The 16,600-nt window shown below is 43.0% G+C and overlaps 1 protein-coding gene across 1 annotated transcript; it reads left to right on the top strand.

Moving 5' to 3' along the window:
- Positions 1 to 2,298: 2,298 nt before the first annotated feature.
- On the top strand, positions 2,299 to 16,588 carry T265_13568 (hypothetical protein; the record flags this gene model as incomplete). The annotated part of the gene is made up of 9 exons (XM_009169527.1): positions 2,299 to 2,555; positions 3,491 to 3,638; positions 4,418 to 4,484; positions 6,759 to 6,988; positions 8,402 to 8,566; positions 9,475 to 9,582; positions 11,692 to 11,820; positions 12,292 to 13,542; positions 16,427 to 16,588. Coding segments are annotated over 9 exons (2,517 nt in total), but the record flags the coding sequence as incomplete, so codon positions are not given.
- Positions 16,589 to 16,600: the final 12 nt, after the last annotated feature.

Genomic DNA, 16,600 nt, shown 5'->3' with positions numbered 1-16,600 from the left:
TGTCTATTATGCGCATATATCCATCAACGTAGTTTGATGTGAAAGGTGAACCCGGGAAAGTATGCCATTCCAACGAAGAACACCGTGTCCCGATTACCATGGCCAATTCTGACAACATAACCAGGTTGGGGACACTGGCTTCCCTGAAAGTCTAGTTTAATTTGGACAGAAATATGTGGTGTGTAAAAAATAGCGGCATATTTTGGTCGATTATAACTTGGGGAACATGTGGTAAGAAATGGTAAAAGACCGTACGCGCTATCGCAACTGGTCGATTTGACCTGGTTCCTAATTCTGCTTGTCCGGTTTTCTCAGTCCTCTACTTCCCAGCATATGGTTGATTCTGACCCACTGATTACCAACATCTTTGTGACGAAAGATCAGTTTCGTGTGTTCTTCTTGCAGGGCACCAACCATTGCCGGAGGTCTGTTCAGCGTGCATCGTGACTTCTTTGCCTACTTGGGGTATTACGATCCACAGATGGATGTTTGGGGTGGAGAAAATTTGGAATTATCTTTCAAGGCAAGTGCACTAGACTATTTTTGTAAACTACTTATGAGCGACGCATAAATTGAGAATTTGATGAGATGAGGTTGAACTCGCGGGTGCAGACAGTAGACAGTTGTTCTGGTTTGATTTTGGACATATCACATGTTATGTTCTTCTATCATGTTTGTGTACAACTATCCTGATCGTCATATTATGACAAAGTAAGGACCCGTAACTCACATGAAGGGTGTATTGGGCGATTTAGTTAGTCCATCTACCGTGGTCCCACTCTCTCGCCATCTGTGTAGTGATTTCCTTATGAATCCTTCGATGCTCACTCTTATCGATTCAACACATCCCATTGTTCTTGCCTGTAAAGCTTCACCCATATAATGTTGGAGCCGTGTTATCGCTGAAGGATAGATCGGGAATTCTCAAACCGGTTGCCTACGATTCACAATCTTCGTCGCCTGCACAAGTACGCACAAATTGACAGTATTGGCGATTCTGTTCGGAGTGACACGTTTTCAACACTACCACTTCGACATATATACGGACCCCATACCTTTACTTGGAATTCCCGGAGAAAACAAACCAATACCTCAAATGAAAACTACCTCTTCGACATATATATGGACCACATACCTTTACTTGGAATTCTCGGAGAAAACAAACCAATACCTCAAATGAATTCGCCTATAATGTAGCGTTGGGCCTTAAAACTTGCCTGCTATCGGTATCATTTGCTCCTGGACAAGTGCATCTCATGGCGGATGCCCTAAGTCGCCTACCGCTGCAAGATGCGCCATTTCACACACCGAAACCAGCCGAGCTAGTAAATTTAATGAGTTGGGTTGATGATCTACCTATCACTGCTGCGGAAGTATGAGTAGGAACAAGGAACGATCCAGAACTCTCGCGCGTGCTTCGTTTCACTTTATACGGATGACCGGAGAAGGTTGGAAGTATACTGAGTGGATTCCATAAACGATCGTCAGGACTAAGTGTAGAAGACGGATTTCTACGGTGGAGTGCAACAGTGATAATTCCAAGATGCTACCGTCCGGAAATTTTAAGGGGATTACATTCAGGCCACCCAGGGAATATACGAATGAAGGCTTTAGCCAGATTCTATGTCTGGTTGACTGGTATCGATCATGGTGTGAAAGTGATGGTGCAAAAGTGCGAGGCGTGTCAGCAAAATAGGGCTTTGTCCGCGGCAGTGCCCATATCACCATGGCAGTGGCCGTCACGACCGTGGAGCCGCGTGCACGTGGATTATTGTGACCTTATTGAAGGTTATATGAACCTTGTGATTGTCGATGCGCATTCGAAGTGGATAGAAGCGGTGCCCACCAGAACTGCATCTAGTGCGTCGACCTTCGACACTTCGCAGCACGTTTGCATTACGACTGTTTCCGATAGCGGCATGGCGATGCGGAATTTCAACTGTTTTGAATACCAACCGGTTGGAACATGCTTTAACAGCACCGAACCATTCCGCTTTGAACGGCCCGGCTGAACGCGCGGTGGCAACGGTAAAGAATGAATTGATGGAACAAAGCTCAGCTACAAACCAGACTGGACAAGTTTTTACTGCAGTTGCGCCACATCCTACTTGGGGCCAGGCACCCTCCGAATTGCTAATAGGACGGAGAGTTCGAACAGGTTTGGATCTGCTACGGCCGGACTTGGCAGATAAAACAACGGCAGTGTTCCGTGAAGCAAAACGCAGATAAACACCTCCGACCTCGCACAATACGAAGTGGCGAGGAGCTTTACGCCAAAATTCAACCGTCAGATAACGAATGGGTGCCTGGGTGTGGACGTCGACAAACCGTAATCTTATCGACGTGTTGTTAGAAGAGGGGAGGATAGCACACCGTCATTTAGACCATATCAGGACTAGGAAGCATCGGCCTGATGCGGAACAAACACCGGAGCCAACAGGTGGGCTCCGGATGGAAGCGAGGGCTTGTAAGCAGGTCCAAATTCTTCAGAGTGCCTACACCGGTCAGCAAGGGAGTCAAGGCCGGTCGAACGCTGCTAAGCTGGAATTGGCTAAGTCCAGTTGACAGTGGCCGCTTCGATGTGTTTGCGCATGTGCCTGTCCGTTCGTCAATCCACCACCGATCTGGCCTGTGACTTTAGTGGCAGACTGGATGCGCTTCCGATTGGTCGGCACGCCTGAGTGTCTATCCTTCAATATATCAGAGAGCTGCGTGTGGGATGACTTGACATGTGACTCTAGGTGGTTGCTTATCCCCTACAAGGCGGACCGGCTTGGTCGCGTGTATTCAGTACGCCCGTGTCCGTACGTGTCTTCTGACTTACCTTGAACTCGAGAACATTAGCTTTTAAAAATGACGTCCCCCAAGAATCTTAGCACCCCTGAACTGATATTAAGACTGGGAGATATCAAATACAGAACTTTTGGAATAACTGTATCTTTACGACCCCAAATGTAACCTTTTTCGTCTTCAGGTTATTGGTGAATCGGGTGGTTGTTTCTAAACATTCACAATAAAACTGGTTGGTTTCGAACGCCCACGGTTACAGCTTTTGTTTGCACCTTTATCGGAAAGATATTCCTCCATATTTTCATATTTATTGAAGTCTTTTATGGAAGGGTACTCAGTTGTACAGGTTTCACTCAGCCATTACAGAGCCACTGTTTTCACACTCGAAAAACTGTACGGCACCCAGAGTGAGCAGCTGTAATTTAACTGGCCACGTCGAATGTACAGGCGACATAACAGTGTACCGCATCGTTTTTACTTAAAATCTGTTTCACAGTATTAGTAGAAACATTAAATTCAAAAAAATCACATGATTCACCTGAATTACAAGTCTGATTAATCAATAACTGTTCCTTAAGCTGTGGCTGGCTACATGTAGATTCTTTCCACCAAGATTATTCAAGGTAAATCTGTATTGATTCCGGTTTATTCATGCGTAGACATGGATGTGTGGCGGTACTCTGCAAGTTCACCCATGCAGCCATGTTGGTCACGTGTTCCGAACGAAGTCACCCTATTCCATCCAAAACAACACAGGCCACACGCTCAGGCGCAATCTTGTTCGACTCGCTGAGGTTTGGATGGACGAATACAAAGGTTATTTCTACGAAAGATTCAACTTCAAGCTGGTGAGTCCAGTAATTTGTCAGACATGCGTATCAGCTTGGGTTTTGACGAGAGACTCACGCGTAACCCAGCTGAATTTCTCATTGTGATGTTTTTAAGCTAACGGTTGTTGAAGCTTTTTCAGCAACCTAATGAGTAGTATATCAAGTGTTCCAGCTTGTTGACCGTAAATTATCGAAAGCAAACGTGAAATTGCAGGCAGTGGTCACCTGTGAGAAAGTAAACCCATACCATGAAGTGGCGCCTCCATAAGTAACGATTTTACCTATTCGAATCAACTACCATTAGTGAGGTAACCCGTCCAGAAGTAACCAGAACTCAACTACAAACACCATTGACTACACCGGTATTAGAATGGAATCTGAAGCAGTTTCTTGAGCACAGTCTGATCGCCCTATATCCCAGAGACAGTGGGGAATCAACCAGCTCAGCTTGTCGGACTTTTGTGCGTTCCCGAGAATTCGAAAAAAAGTTCATGCACAGTGCCAACGGAACAATTTTTGTATCTAGGCTATTCAGTTGAAATGTACTCATTTGTGAGCACGAAAATGGAATAGTGGGGTTTCTGTTCACCGTTCCTCCCGATCTTGTACACGATCATTGGATAACACTCTGCTTGAAAGAGTAAGCGATGCCGAAGTGTTGTCCCTAGAACGCAGCTTTGTGACGCAACACAATAAAACAATACTGGATCTTACAGGCACAAGATGGCGGACTTATCTGGCCTTGAAGCTGTTATATCTACTGACTCGCCAATCTCTTGTACCTGACTGTTGACCAGCTCCAGTGCCTAGTGCCGGGAAAAAAGACTCACAGAAGGGAACACAACGGCCACACTTCGAACAAGCGTGAGTGCGTACGAGTACGAAAATAAAACGGTCTCAAGCTATTTATTGGAGGGACACTGCCTGAACTTGGTTCGATGCTGAAACACGCGGTCTGGCTTTGTTAGGAGCCTGCGACGCGCCACATATTGCAGGTGCATAGTCTGATCTTGATCAACGCTGACTCACGTTGCCTGGGTCTGATACAACGCTGTGAGGCGCTGTATATTGAAGGGGCGTTGTCTGTCTGGTCAACATCTAGCGGAGCTGAGTCTCAATAGATTTCGAACATTCAGCAGTTGCTTTCAGGAATCTGGCCTTTCGTATAAAGGTCGAAATTCCCTGTGTCCGGTTGCAAGTAATGACATGACTTATCCCAGAGGCAATATGCAGTATTACTTATGATGTAATACTTTCACGATGACTACACCCACCGAATTTCAAAAGATGCGAGGCTTTATCTACCTATAATCAACTCGTGGAGATTATCGGACATTAGATTTTACCAGATATTATGAAAAAATATGAGGTAGTGCAAACTGCGATAACAACTCCTAAGTGAGGAAATAACGTGCCCCGGTTTTCCTACGCTTACGGTTTCGAATCCGTGGTACCTTCAGTATACGAAGAAAAAAACTGAGAGAGGGTCACACTTTAATTTGCAAGTAATTTTGTGCTAGCAGAAGAGTGAACAGAATATTGGCCAAATCTCTTTCTTGTCTTTGTAGTGGCCTTCAAATTGATGGCCAGCACAAAGGTTACCTCCTGCAGCGTGGTTAGCTGAAGGTTCACAGAAACGAAGGTTTCAGTCGATTCGTTTCATAACCCGAACTTAACTTACAAATGAATACATAGCCAATCTTACCTGCAATTTGGTGTGGGATATATGGTTGATGTAAACGCCTAGTGATGAAACGAGAGAGGCGTGAACTCAGCAATGGACTGCCGAAGGAGTTTCGGTGACCTTACCTAAGTAGGTTAACGAAACCGCGAGTTGTCTGAGGAGGATAGAGTAACCTCAACTGTATCATTACAAACGTTTCAAGCAAACTATGCGTCCAATTTTTGATAGGTTGGGGGATTTTTGTAACGGCTGACCACTGCTCAGTAGCCACTTGTAGACGTGTCACTTAAGTAGTTTTGCCAAAGGAACAGATCTCATTTTTTCGGCGTTATAAATGACCCCCTCCCTTAAATTTAAATCAAGCACTGAAGACTGTATTTTCCAAGGCGTTTGGTTTCCTTGAGGTTCCTCGGATCGAAATGGTGCGTTTTCTGTGGGGCGTCTCCAAGAGGGCTGTTCGGATTTCTTCATATATGCGCATCGTCACGTGGGGCACCTGAGTGACAAGCTCTTAGGAGGCATTGACCAAAATTGTCAGCGAATCAATGAACTGCGCCGCCCTGACTTCACTACTGAGTAAAAAAATATTTAGGAGAAATGCTACCTCATCTGACTTAAATTTAAGCACTGAAGACTGTATTTTCCAAGGCGTTTGGTTTCCTTGAGGTTCCTCGGATCGAAATGGTGCGTTTTCTGTGGGGCGTCTCCAAGAGGGCTGTTCGGATTTCTTCATATATGCGCATCGTCACGTGGGGCACCTGAGTGACAAGCTCTTAGGAGGCATTGACCAAAATTGTCAGCGAATCAATGAACTGCGCCGCCCTGACTTCACTACTGAGTAAAAAAATATTTAGGAGAAATGCTACCTCATCTGGCTTATATTATCCTATCCTCCTAGGCACCAACAATCTCACTTTGTGATTTTAAAAAATATGGCTAGAAGTCAAAGATGCCACTAGAAGGCAAAGCATCCGTAATTGAAAAGAAAATCGAGATGGCGTGACGATCTGAGATTCTTTTCGTCTGCAACATAGTCTATTGATTTGCTGACGGATGCTTGGGCACGTGACCTCACAAACAGGAAAGTCAGTTACTGCGGATTTTCAGATACACATCCACCCAGTCTTGGTTTAATGAACCTAGTTAAATGCACTCGGTGACGTGAAATTTCGCCTCAGATATGCGTTTCTGGCAGTTTCACTAAACTAACCAGATAAATCTCTATATTCTACTACTCATAAGGTTACTGAAAATCCGTTGGCAGACCAAGACCGGTTTCGCCCCTTTTGGGGGCTCGTCAGAGAGGCGCAGTCACTGGGTTTCTGCCAACCTTATGTTCTACTTGAAACCAAATTGTACGGAATTACCGAATAAACACTCAATTGCAAACTAATTTGGTTTTTCGAGAGACTCACCTGGAACCCAGCTGAATCTCTCGTTTGTGATGTTCTCAGATAAATCTCTGTTCTATTTACCCAACTTACCGCGCTATTTCATACTTCAGGGCGAATACGGTGATGTATCGGATCGCAAGGCCCTCCGGGAACGTCTAAAATGCCAGTCGTTCAAATGGTATCTAAACAATGTATTCCCAGAGTTGTTCGTCCCGTCCAATTCCTTGGCTAATGGAGACGTAAGTTCACATGCGGTTTGTGATGTGTACCATCCCCGGTCGAATGAAACGGTGCATTTGCGGACTCTGGCAACCGGTTGCGTGAATTCGGACAGCTCCTAATAGTACCCGCTTGAATCGATATTGTACTCTTCTAAGTAGTAACATATCAAAATGACTTACGGTGTTAGCGAATATACTCTCATTTGCAAACTAATTTGGTTCTTTCGAGAGACTAACCTGGAACCCAGCTGAATCTCTCGTTTATGGTGTTCTCAGGCTGGTGAGCCTCTAATTTCGTGCAGTTTGGTTTCAAGTAGATCATAAGGTTGACGGAAACTCGGTGACTGCCTCTACCTGATGTGCCTCAAGAAGGGCAAATCCGGTAAAAATGAGGACATGCTAAAGTTCTACTCTTGTCAGGGAGTGAAATGAGGTTTCCAACCAAGCACCTTTGACCCAAAGGGCACCATGCAGTTCTGCTCACAACGGGGCGCCTCCAAGGTGCTCCATGATCAAGAAGAGCGCGAAATAGTCCAGTCCAAACATTGTTGGCATAGACTGTGTTCCAAGAACAGAGCAGCCTGATCAGACAGACTAGAAAGTCTATCGGGCACATATCCCAAGCTCAACATGTCGGCTTCGGTTGCATATCGGTGATGAGAGAAACAGGTATTCTTTCAAAACTTTCCACTTAGAGGTCTATAGTAACATCAGTTGCATTGGACCAAAAAGTGAACACATTTCGGGGTTTGGGATCCACTCTGCAACTGTTGGTATTGTATAGTGCAAGGAACTGACGATCCTACAAGCACAGGATAGAATCGTGAAATTTTCAAGATGGTTCTTTAAAACAAAACTTCAAGTACATCCTTTGTGGTCGAAAACCGAGAATAAGCCACGTGAGATGCAGAAGTACCCTATAATCAACCTAATTTAAGTCGTGGGCTGTCGGAAAGTTTCCAGCAACCTTATGAGTAGTTTACTTTATAAAAATATATTGCGATATCTCGAATACCGTGTCAAATGAAACAGGAGGTGGCCTGTGTGCAGCACTTTCAGGTGCGAAATATCATAAACGAGGGATTCAGTTGAGTCTCGTGAAAACCAAATTGATTTGCAAATGGGTGTATTTCTCGAATCCTTTGTGTCTGTCCACCGGTGCCTCCAACATGTGGTGATCGTTCTTTTCTTCTCCTAATACTCTGTGGACGAAGGCGTACTAGCTGAATCCACTGTAATCTGGTACGGGATATGTACTTGAAGTGACATAGAGTGAACTCATTTCAAATTGCATTCAATTTATTGATGGGTTCGTTCCATCAACTTCGTCCGTTGCAAACAACATTAATGGCACACATCGAAAGCGAAAACTCAGTTCACTGTTGCGATGTTCGTTGTAGTAGCGTCCCAGTGACGCCACATATCTAAGACGCAGGTTTTCCCAAAGTAAAATGAGGCATCAACTGTGAGAAAAACTTCAAGCAACTTGGCGAATATACACTCATTTGCAAACTCATCTGGTTTATCGAGAGACTCACCTGGAACCCAGTCGAACCTCTCTTTTGTGATGTGATGTTGCCCCTGAATGTGCCGCACCAGGCTGCCTCTTGTTTCAGTTGCTACGATGTTCGAGATATCGCGATACATGTGTATATTTGTAATTTACTACTCATAAGCGAAATAAATTTGTTTGCAAACAAATTTGGTTTTTCTGGAGACTCACCTGGAACCCACCTGAATATCTCGCTTGTGGTGTTTGCAAATGGGTGTATTTCGCTAATTTCGTGCAATTTGGTTTCAAGTAGAACATAATGTTGACGAAAACTCGAGGACTACGCCTACCTGACGGGCCCCAAGAAGGGCGAAATCGGTCGTGGGTTGTCGACGGATTTTCAGCAACCTTATGAGTAGCACATTACAAATATATTTGTGATGTTTCCCGGCAACTGAATGTGCCGCACCAGGCTGCCTCTTGTTTCAGTTGCTACGATGTTCGAGATATCGCGATACATGTGTATATTTGTAATTTACTACTCATAAGCGAAATAAATTTGTTTGCAAACAAATTTGGTTTTTCTGGAGACTCACCTGGAACCCACCTGAATATCTCGCTTGTGGTGTTTGCAAATGGGTGTATTTCGCTAATTTCGTGCAATTTGGTTTCAAGTAGAACATAATGTTGACGAAAACTCGAGGACTACGCCTACCTGACGGGCCCCAAGAAGGGCGAAACCGGTTCGTGGGTTGCGACGGATTTTCAGCAACCTTATGAGTAGCACATTACAAATATATGCAAGCAACTTGATTCGGAGAACAAGTCCATTGAACAGTATAATTCACGTATGATGTAGTTTTATGTTAAATAACATATAAGTTTATAATCTACATCTCCCGAGGCACGAATTTAATGACATGACCCCTCTGGAGTAATAGCGTATACGAATCAAGAGAACAGACATGTTTGTCCGAAATTTTCAAATATCATCTTTGCTGGTTAGCTTTGTGTAGCTCTGCTCACGCAAACTCATCTATCTGGCTTTGTATTCGTCCTGCAGATCGAAAGTTTCAAAATGGCCATTTGTCTAGACGCGTCAGCCGATGATCACCAGCCAAAACTGCACCTCCTACGTGGCTATCCATGCCATCGTCTGGGTGGAAATCAGGTAGTTGCAAACGGATGTTGATAATACATTGTTTTTTACCGGTTCTGTTCAATCTACTATCTTATTTTATCCCTTTACAGCAGCAAACAATCAAGATTTCAAAATTTTTGAAGAATGTCGTTATCTGCACTACAGCTTTCCCTCTGATTCTAACGTATCGAGTATTTAGCGTTTCGGTGTGCTGCAGGGTGTTACAAGTTGACTAGAACATTGCACGCGTTACTACTTGTGAGCGCATAAAACTTACAAGATGAAATAATCTCTCGGGTTAACACATTTACTGAATTAGTCAGTAAATTTGACTGATCACTCCCAATGTTTCACGACGTACGTAAGGGATGTGATAAACAGAAAGTCTGAAGGAATTGGGTGTAGGAAAGGCTAAGAAGCGTGGAATATGGTTTCAACCAGTCCTCAATTTAATCACACTCAACTGATTACCAGTGAGTAGTCAGGAAGCTACATCTCAGCTGTTGTCGATCCTGTCGGGTACAAAACCTTGGGAGGATGAAGATGGCCCGTTGACTGAGCTTTACAGGATCTGTGTTAAGGCAGGATAAACAGTTCAAGACCAGTCAGAGTGAGTTGTTGCCCATCAGACTTAAACACGATCACGGCAATCCTGGCGAAAGGGAGAAAGCTTCTCAGCTGCTAAGCAGTCACAAGCTATTAGACACGAAAGTAAATATCTTCGGACAAAGTATTTGAAAAGCGAGCACTCTCAAGCACCCTGTTGAACTGCTCTGGACTATATTTGAATATTAAGCACTTATGAACAATCCCTACAAGGCATCTCCTTAATTTGCTTGCCAGCCTTCCATCAAGTGCAGAGACTGAACTCGGACACCTTGCCAGACGCTACTCGCATGTTTCATCAGTAGTATACATCGTCAAACGAGTCCATTCGGTTTAAATAACCAAAACGTTTCCAGGAAAACAACGAGCGGGGTTGGATTATGTCGTTGGAATATTGCTGTTTTGGTGCAGTATCTTATACCGATACACGACGTGGTCAAATGTAGGTAGCAACCATTCCGGTATGCCAAAATCTAAGATGTCTTAGAAATGGATCACCCAAGCCCTGAAATCTAATGAACTCTGCATAATAATGGGACAGGAGAGGCATAGTTGCACGGAAAGAAAGACGGGGATAGCTGTTTTTCAGCATGCTCTGCTGTACTCGGAATGTCATCACAGTCAGACTCAAAAAGATTGCGTTGTAAGGTTTGGGTTCTGGGGGGTTAAATTGTCCTCTTGATTCACTACACTGTCGAACGTTTACGGTTACAACAGACTTGTCACATCTTTCGAAATTTCGAAATCAGTGCATCTTGCTACAGAGGACTACTAATCACACAGAGTGTGACACTCCCTAACATTAAAGCCACTCACTATAGCAAATTACTCTTCGGTACTGAGTCTTGGCACAGTCTTGTCCACAGTATTCCACGGAACAATGGAGCAGTCCACGGTCTTCGAATGAAGATATCATCCTGTATATGTAGTTCACATATTGGAGTACTCAAAACCCAAATTATATCTCGCCAAAGGTTCGGTCTTTTGAGAGAAAAGATTTTAAAATGACAGAGAAGCATGGGGAGAAGCCCCACTAATGATGAAAGGTCTGCAACCGATAATGTAAGTTTGGCGAATAGCTGAAAAATTGGCGATTAGTTAGCTTGTTACACAGACTACGTCTTGGTATGCCAGTTTTGCACTTCTGAGGCTTTATAGTTGACGTTTTGCTCTGCACCCTCAGGGTGTCCAGCCGCTTTATTTCGTAAACTACAAGGCCTAGACACAGTACACATGAGACCAGGTTTGCTTCACCCACTATGTTAAAACCCCTGTGGTAGTTCATTGATCGGCGTGCAGGATTTGCTCTCGTTCACTAACCGGTGAAGACAGAGTAGCTACTTCCACGCCTACCATAGTTTGTAGATTTTATGAAGGGGCCCTGTAATGCAATTGTTTGTTTTGTCTGATTTTTTTCACTGACCGTGATATGATGAGGCATATGCTTGCTTGGAAAGAGACGCACTTTACTGCTTAGGAAGTATCGATTGCTTGATTTAACTTATGGTTACTGCTATTCTGTTTATGCCAAAGCTCTGGTACTGGACACCCAGTAAGGAAATCCGACGTGACAGCAGATGTTGGTCGGTGGATGAAGCCAAAGGCGTTATTGGCATGGCGAAATGTGGTGGAACGGACAGACAAAAGTTTGATTATACAGAGGTAAATGGCACATTGGCATGCTAGGGTCAAACTTATCAGCGTTTTTCTGAATAATATACTGCCAAATCAATTTAATTGAAGTTTCAATGTTATACAATTTTAGTTTTATTTGAATTCAAGCACCTAGCGCGTCTCTTTTTGAACTTTCTGGTAATTAAAGACATATGTAAGCTCGCGGAAACGCGGTAGAACGAGTCGGTCACTTGATGTGCGCTCAGATCAGTATATCGCGACAGGGTAACAAAAGTGATGTAGTGCGAACTTCAGAAAACTGTTTTTCAAAGACGAACAATTGAATATTCCTCCAGGGCAAACTGAAAAACCTGGGATTAAAACGAAACATCGATTAAGAGTGGCCCAAAACAATAGGCTGCATTCCGGTTGTTGGGTAAGCATTAACTGGGTGCGGTGAATCAACTGCCAATTCTATACAATAAAAACGGGTGTGGAACACTGAAACATTGCAGGAAGATGGCCAAATTTCCTGTCCTATATATGCATCTATCTATCTATCGATCTATCTATCTATCGATCTATCTATCTATCGATCTATCTATCTATCGATCTATCTATCTATCGATCTATCTATCTATCGATCTATCTATCTATCGATCTATCTATCTATCGATCTATCTATCTATCGATCTATCTATCTATCGATCTATCTATCTATCGATCTATCTATCTATCGATCTATCTATCTATCGATCTATCTATCTATCGATCTATCTATCTATCGATCTATCTATCTATCGATCTATCTATCTATCGATCTATCTATCTATCGATCTATCTATCTATCGATCTATCTATCTATCGATCTATCTATCTATCGATCTATCTATCTATCGATCTATCTATCTATCGATCTATCTATCTATCGATCTATCTATCTATCGATCTATCTATCTATCGATCTATCTATCTATCGATCTATCTATCTATCGATCTATCTATCTATCGATCTATCTATCTATCGATCTATCTATCTATCGATCTATCTATCTATCGATCTATCTATCTATCGATCTATCTATCTATCGATCTATCTATCTATCGATCTATCTATCTATCGATCTATCTATCTATCGATCTATCTATCTATCGATCTATCTATCTATCGATCTATCTATCTATCGATCTATCTATCTATCGATCTATCTATCTATCGATCTATCTATCTATCGATCTATCTATCTATCGATCTATCTATCTATCGATCTATCTATCTATCGATCTATCTATCTATCGATCTATCTATCTATCGATCTATCTATCTATCGATCTATCTATCTATCGATCTATCTATCTATCGATCTATCTATCTATCGATCTATCTATCTATCGATCTATCTATCTATCGATCTATCTATCTATCGATCTATCTATCTATCGATCTATCTATCTATCGATCTATCTATCTATCGATCTATCTATCTATCGATCTATCTATCTATCGATCTATCTATCTATCGATCTATCTATCTATCGATCTATCTATCTATCGATCTATCTATCTATCGATCTATCTATCTATCGATCTATCTATCTATCGATCTATCTATCTATCGATCTATCTATCTATCGATCTATCTATCTATCGATCTATCTATCTATCGATCTATCTATCTATCGATCTATCTATCTATCGATCTATCTATCTATCGATCTATCTATCTATCGATCTATCTATCTATCTATCCTGGAATCCTTTTAGGGCGTGTTTAGTAATCGTTTCAATGGCTGCTTAATGGATCAGTTTGGGTCTTCTGTGTGTGCGGGTGAATGTACTTGGTTGCGAGAGTCAACTGACTGAAACTTCACCCTTTTGTTCTTTCGGGTAACATGGCATCTAGGCACCGAAAGGGTATTACAGCCGGATCATCATTTTTGTCTGTTGACTAGTATCTGTAAGAATACAGTGGGTAGCGGCTTTTCTATAAACACGGAAAACCCGTTTCCCCATAAAAGGTAGTTAATCGTTTCTGTCACCTCAAGGTGAAGCTTACTGCATACATGCGCATTCAGACCAACACATGAAGGTAGCTGCTTCACGCATCACCGTATAGATGTTCGAGTCATAATTACATATAAGAATCGATTGTCAGTTTCAGTATTCATGTTCATAGACTAATACGATACTCGCAGACACCCTTCTCAGGAAGGATGTGGACTTAGAAGAACAACTGGCGACTTAAAAGTTAAGGATCAATAAATTTGAGGGTCGTGGGTCAAATAAAAAAGAGGTCCATATGTTTCTACTTGCGGGGTTTGCTTGGACAACAGTTGTGTGAGCAGTGTTCGGATGAAGAAACTCCAGTAAAACCATTTCGTAGACATGTGATATAAAACCGAATTTTTCTGTCAAGAATATGGCTTTATTTGACACTGACTGGAAAGTCGAGTATCAACGGATGCATTTGGTCACCACTAACTGTAAGCTGCAAATCAATATACAGTGCAACGCGTCATCTGTTGTATGCCTTTCCTCGCATATGTTACCCTCGTTAAAGGACCAATTGGGAGTGGTCGCGAGGTTCCAAACGAGAGCGATCGTCATGCTGAATCCAGGACATCCAGACACACCTTGTGAATGTCTTCCAAAAGCGAGACACTGGCAACTGAAATCCAGTAGACTATATACAAGAAATTACAGGTGATGTCCCAAGTATTATCGTTGCCAATTCTAGGCGTATTGAGCGAATCTGGGTAAAAGTGCCGTCCTGCTGAGTTCTTGGAATGGAAGGTGGTTGTAATCTCTAACTTTTGTACAGAACAAAGTGTGAGCATCCTAATTCTAGTTAGATACCAAACGAAATAAAATCGGTGGAATCTTTGTCAATCTGGTCAAAGACAAGGAGGTCACCTGAATTTGCAAAAGTAATCGTTGCGAACCTCGTACCTTTAATGATCTACCGGAGTGAGAGCAGCCTGGTATCCAGACACAAAAAGCTGACTCTGAGATCCCACAGAGATTTCAAGCTGTTTGTAAAATTCATCACTCTGTTGATCCAGGATCGAATCCAGCCACCTTAATATGAAGTGAGAGTTCACACCTGACATGCTAGGAGGGAAAACGTTACAAGCAAATGTTTTGGTAACGCTGGCAAAACCGGTATTCGGCTTCTACTAAGATGACGTGTTGGGAACAAACACACACCCCTCCACCAAACCGGTTCCACATGCACATTCTGAATTCAGTTCAAATAGAAGTATGGACAAAAAGGATAAAGACCCCAGGCCTCTTTTTATGTAAAAATGTTAAAAACTGCTGTGAAACATCGAACGCTGACCTGATCATGTGCTATACGAGGGCTACTCGAGGCAGCTCACTTGATTGTTTCGTTAAAACTAACTCAGTGGTGATTGGTCATGCCAGAATTACAGACAGCTGTTGATATGTCGAGCACAATGAAACCAATGCGAATATCGATTTATCCGGTTTATTCGGTATGAAGATGATGAACTAACGGAGCAATTTCAAAGGCATGAGTTGCTTTTCTTCAATAACCAAACGCAATTCGGATAAGATAAGCGGCTGAACAGGTAGGTGTGATTGGGGTGAGTGGATATACTAATCTTCGATCAAAGTGTGTGGTCTTTTCACCAAGCCAAAAATGTAGTCTAGTCAGGAAAAACCGGTCTCTAGATACTACCATGCAGAACATTTTGTGAACGCAAATCGATACTGCACAAAGCGTAAACAAGGTAGCTTTCTTGCAAGGTTCCCTTGCATATCATAGTGTACCGGGGACATTATTACCGGCTGATTATACTTGAGCACACGCGTCGACCTCTTTGAAACCGCAGACAAGCAGCCGGGATGCGCTAGACTGTGCGCACATGCATATTCCCTCAGATCAAACACATTTGTCGCAGTTCAACACACCAAGCCACCTGTTATGGGATCCAGTTGCCGACCGAAAGCTCGCGGGTTCGAATGGTCGTGTAGGTTCGTGAGATGTGTACTGCTGATGACTCCCGACGCCGAAGAAACTCCTGGACAGTGCTTCTGGGGTTTCTTGGACAGACCACCTTGCAGTATGGAGTCTCCATTCCACCGTTATCTGTCCCCAAAATCCACATTCCGTTCAGTTATAAGTGATGTTCCTGCTTTAATCTTTCTTATCTTTGGTTTGTTCAGTCGCAATTAGGTGTTCAAGCGCTGAAAAATGTTGATGACCTACAAATAAACGCTCCAGAAAGTGAAAGCAGTAGTATGCTCTCCTCAGGGACTTTCATCGAACCTGTAAGTTAGTTAGTTGCATGCTGGTATGAAGCCCTCGAACGGCTTCATTTCCTGGCTGTTGTTCGAATTCTAGTCCTCAAAATTCGATCATTCTTCAACACTTTGAGGTCACTTGTAACCCAGTTTTCACCGCCAGTTTCCTACGTGTGTGGAATGGCCCGGAGTTCCTCGTACGTACTGTTCATTAGCGGTGCGATAGAACAGAACGTGTAGCGCCTGATAGTTGTGTGGAATGAAGATCTTATGTCAACTTTTTATTGGACAGTTCCAGCTAGTGTAAAGCCTTTTGGTTAAAGTGTCATAACGAACACAGTATTGAAGTTTTTCCATTCCACTCTTTTTATCATTGTCCAATAGGAAGGCAGATTGATATACAAGGGTAAATGCGTGGAGATCTCGGACAACCAAGTGGATGTCTATTTGGCCGAATGTAAAGGAACATTCAATCAACTGTGGAAGTTCTCACGCAAGCCGGTTCAACCCCCAACAAGTTCAACACTATCGCCTGTATATATGGCGGGTGATCAAAGA

The sequence above is a fragment of the Opisthorchis viverrini genome, assembly GCF_000715545.1.
Source record: "Opisthorchis viverrini unplaced genomic scaffold opera_v5_81, whole genome shotgun sequence".
NCBI lineage: Eukaryota > Metazoa > Platyhelminthes > Trematoda > Opisthorchiida > Opisthorchiidae > Opisthorchis > Opisthorchis viverrini.
The sequence above is the reverse complement of the archived record's forward strand: the minus strand, read 5'-3'. Positions and strand labels throughout refer to the sequence as shown.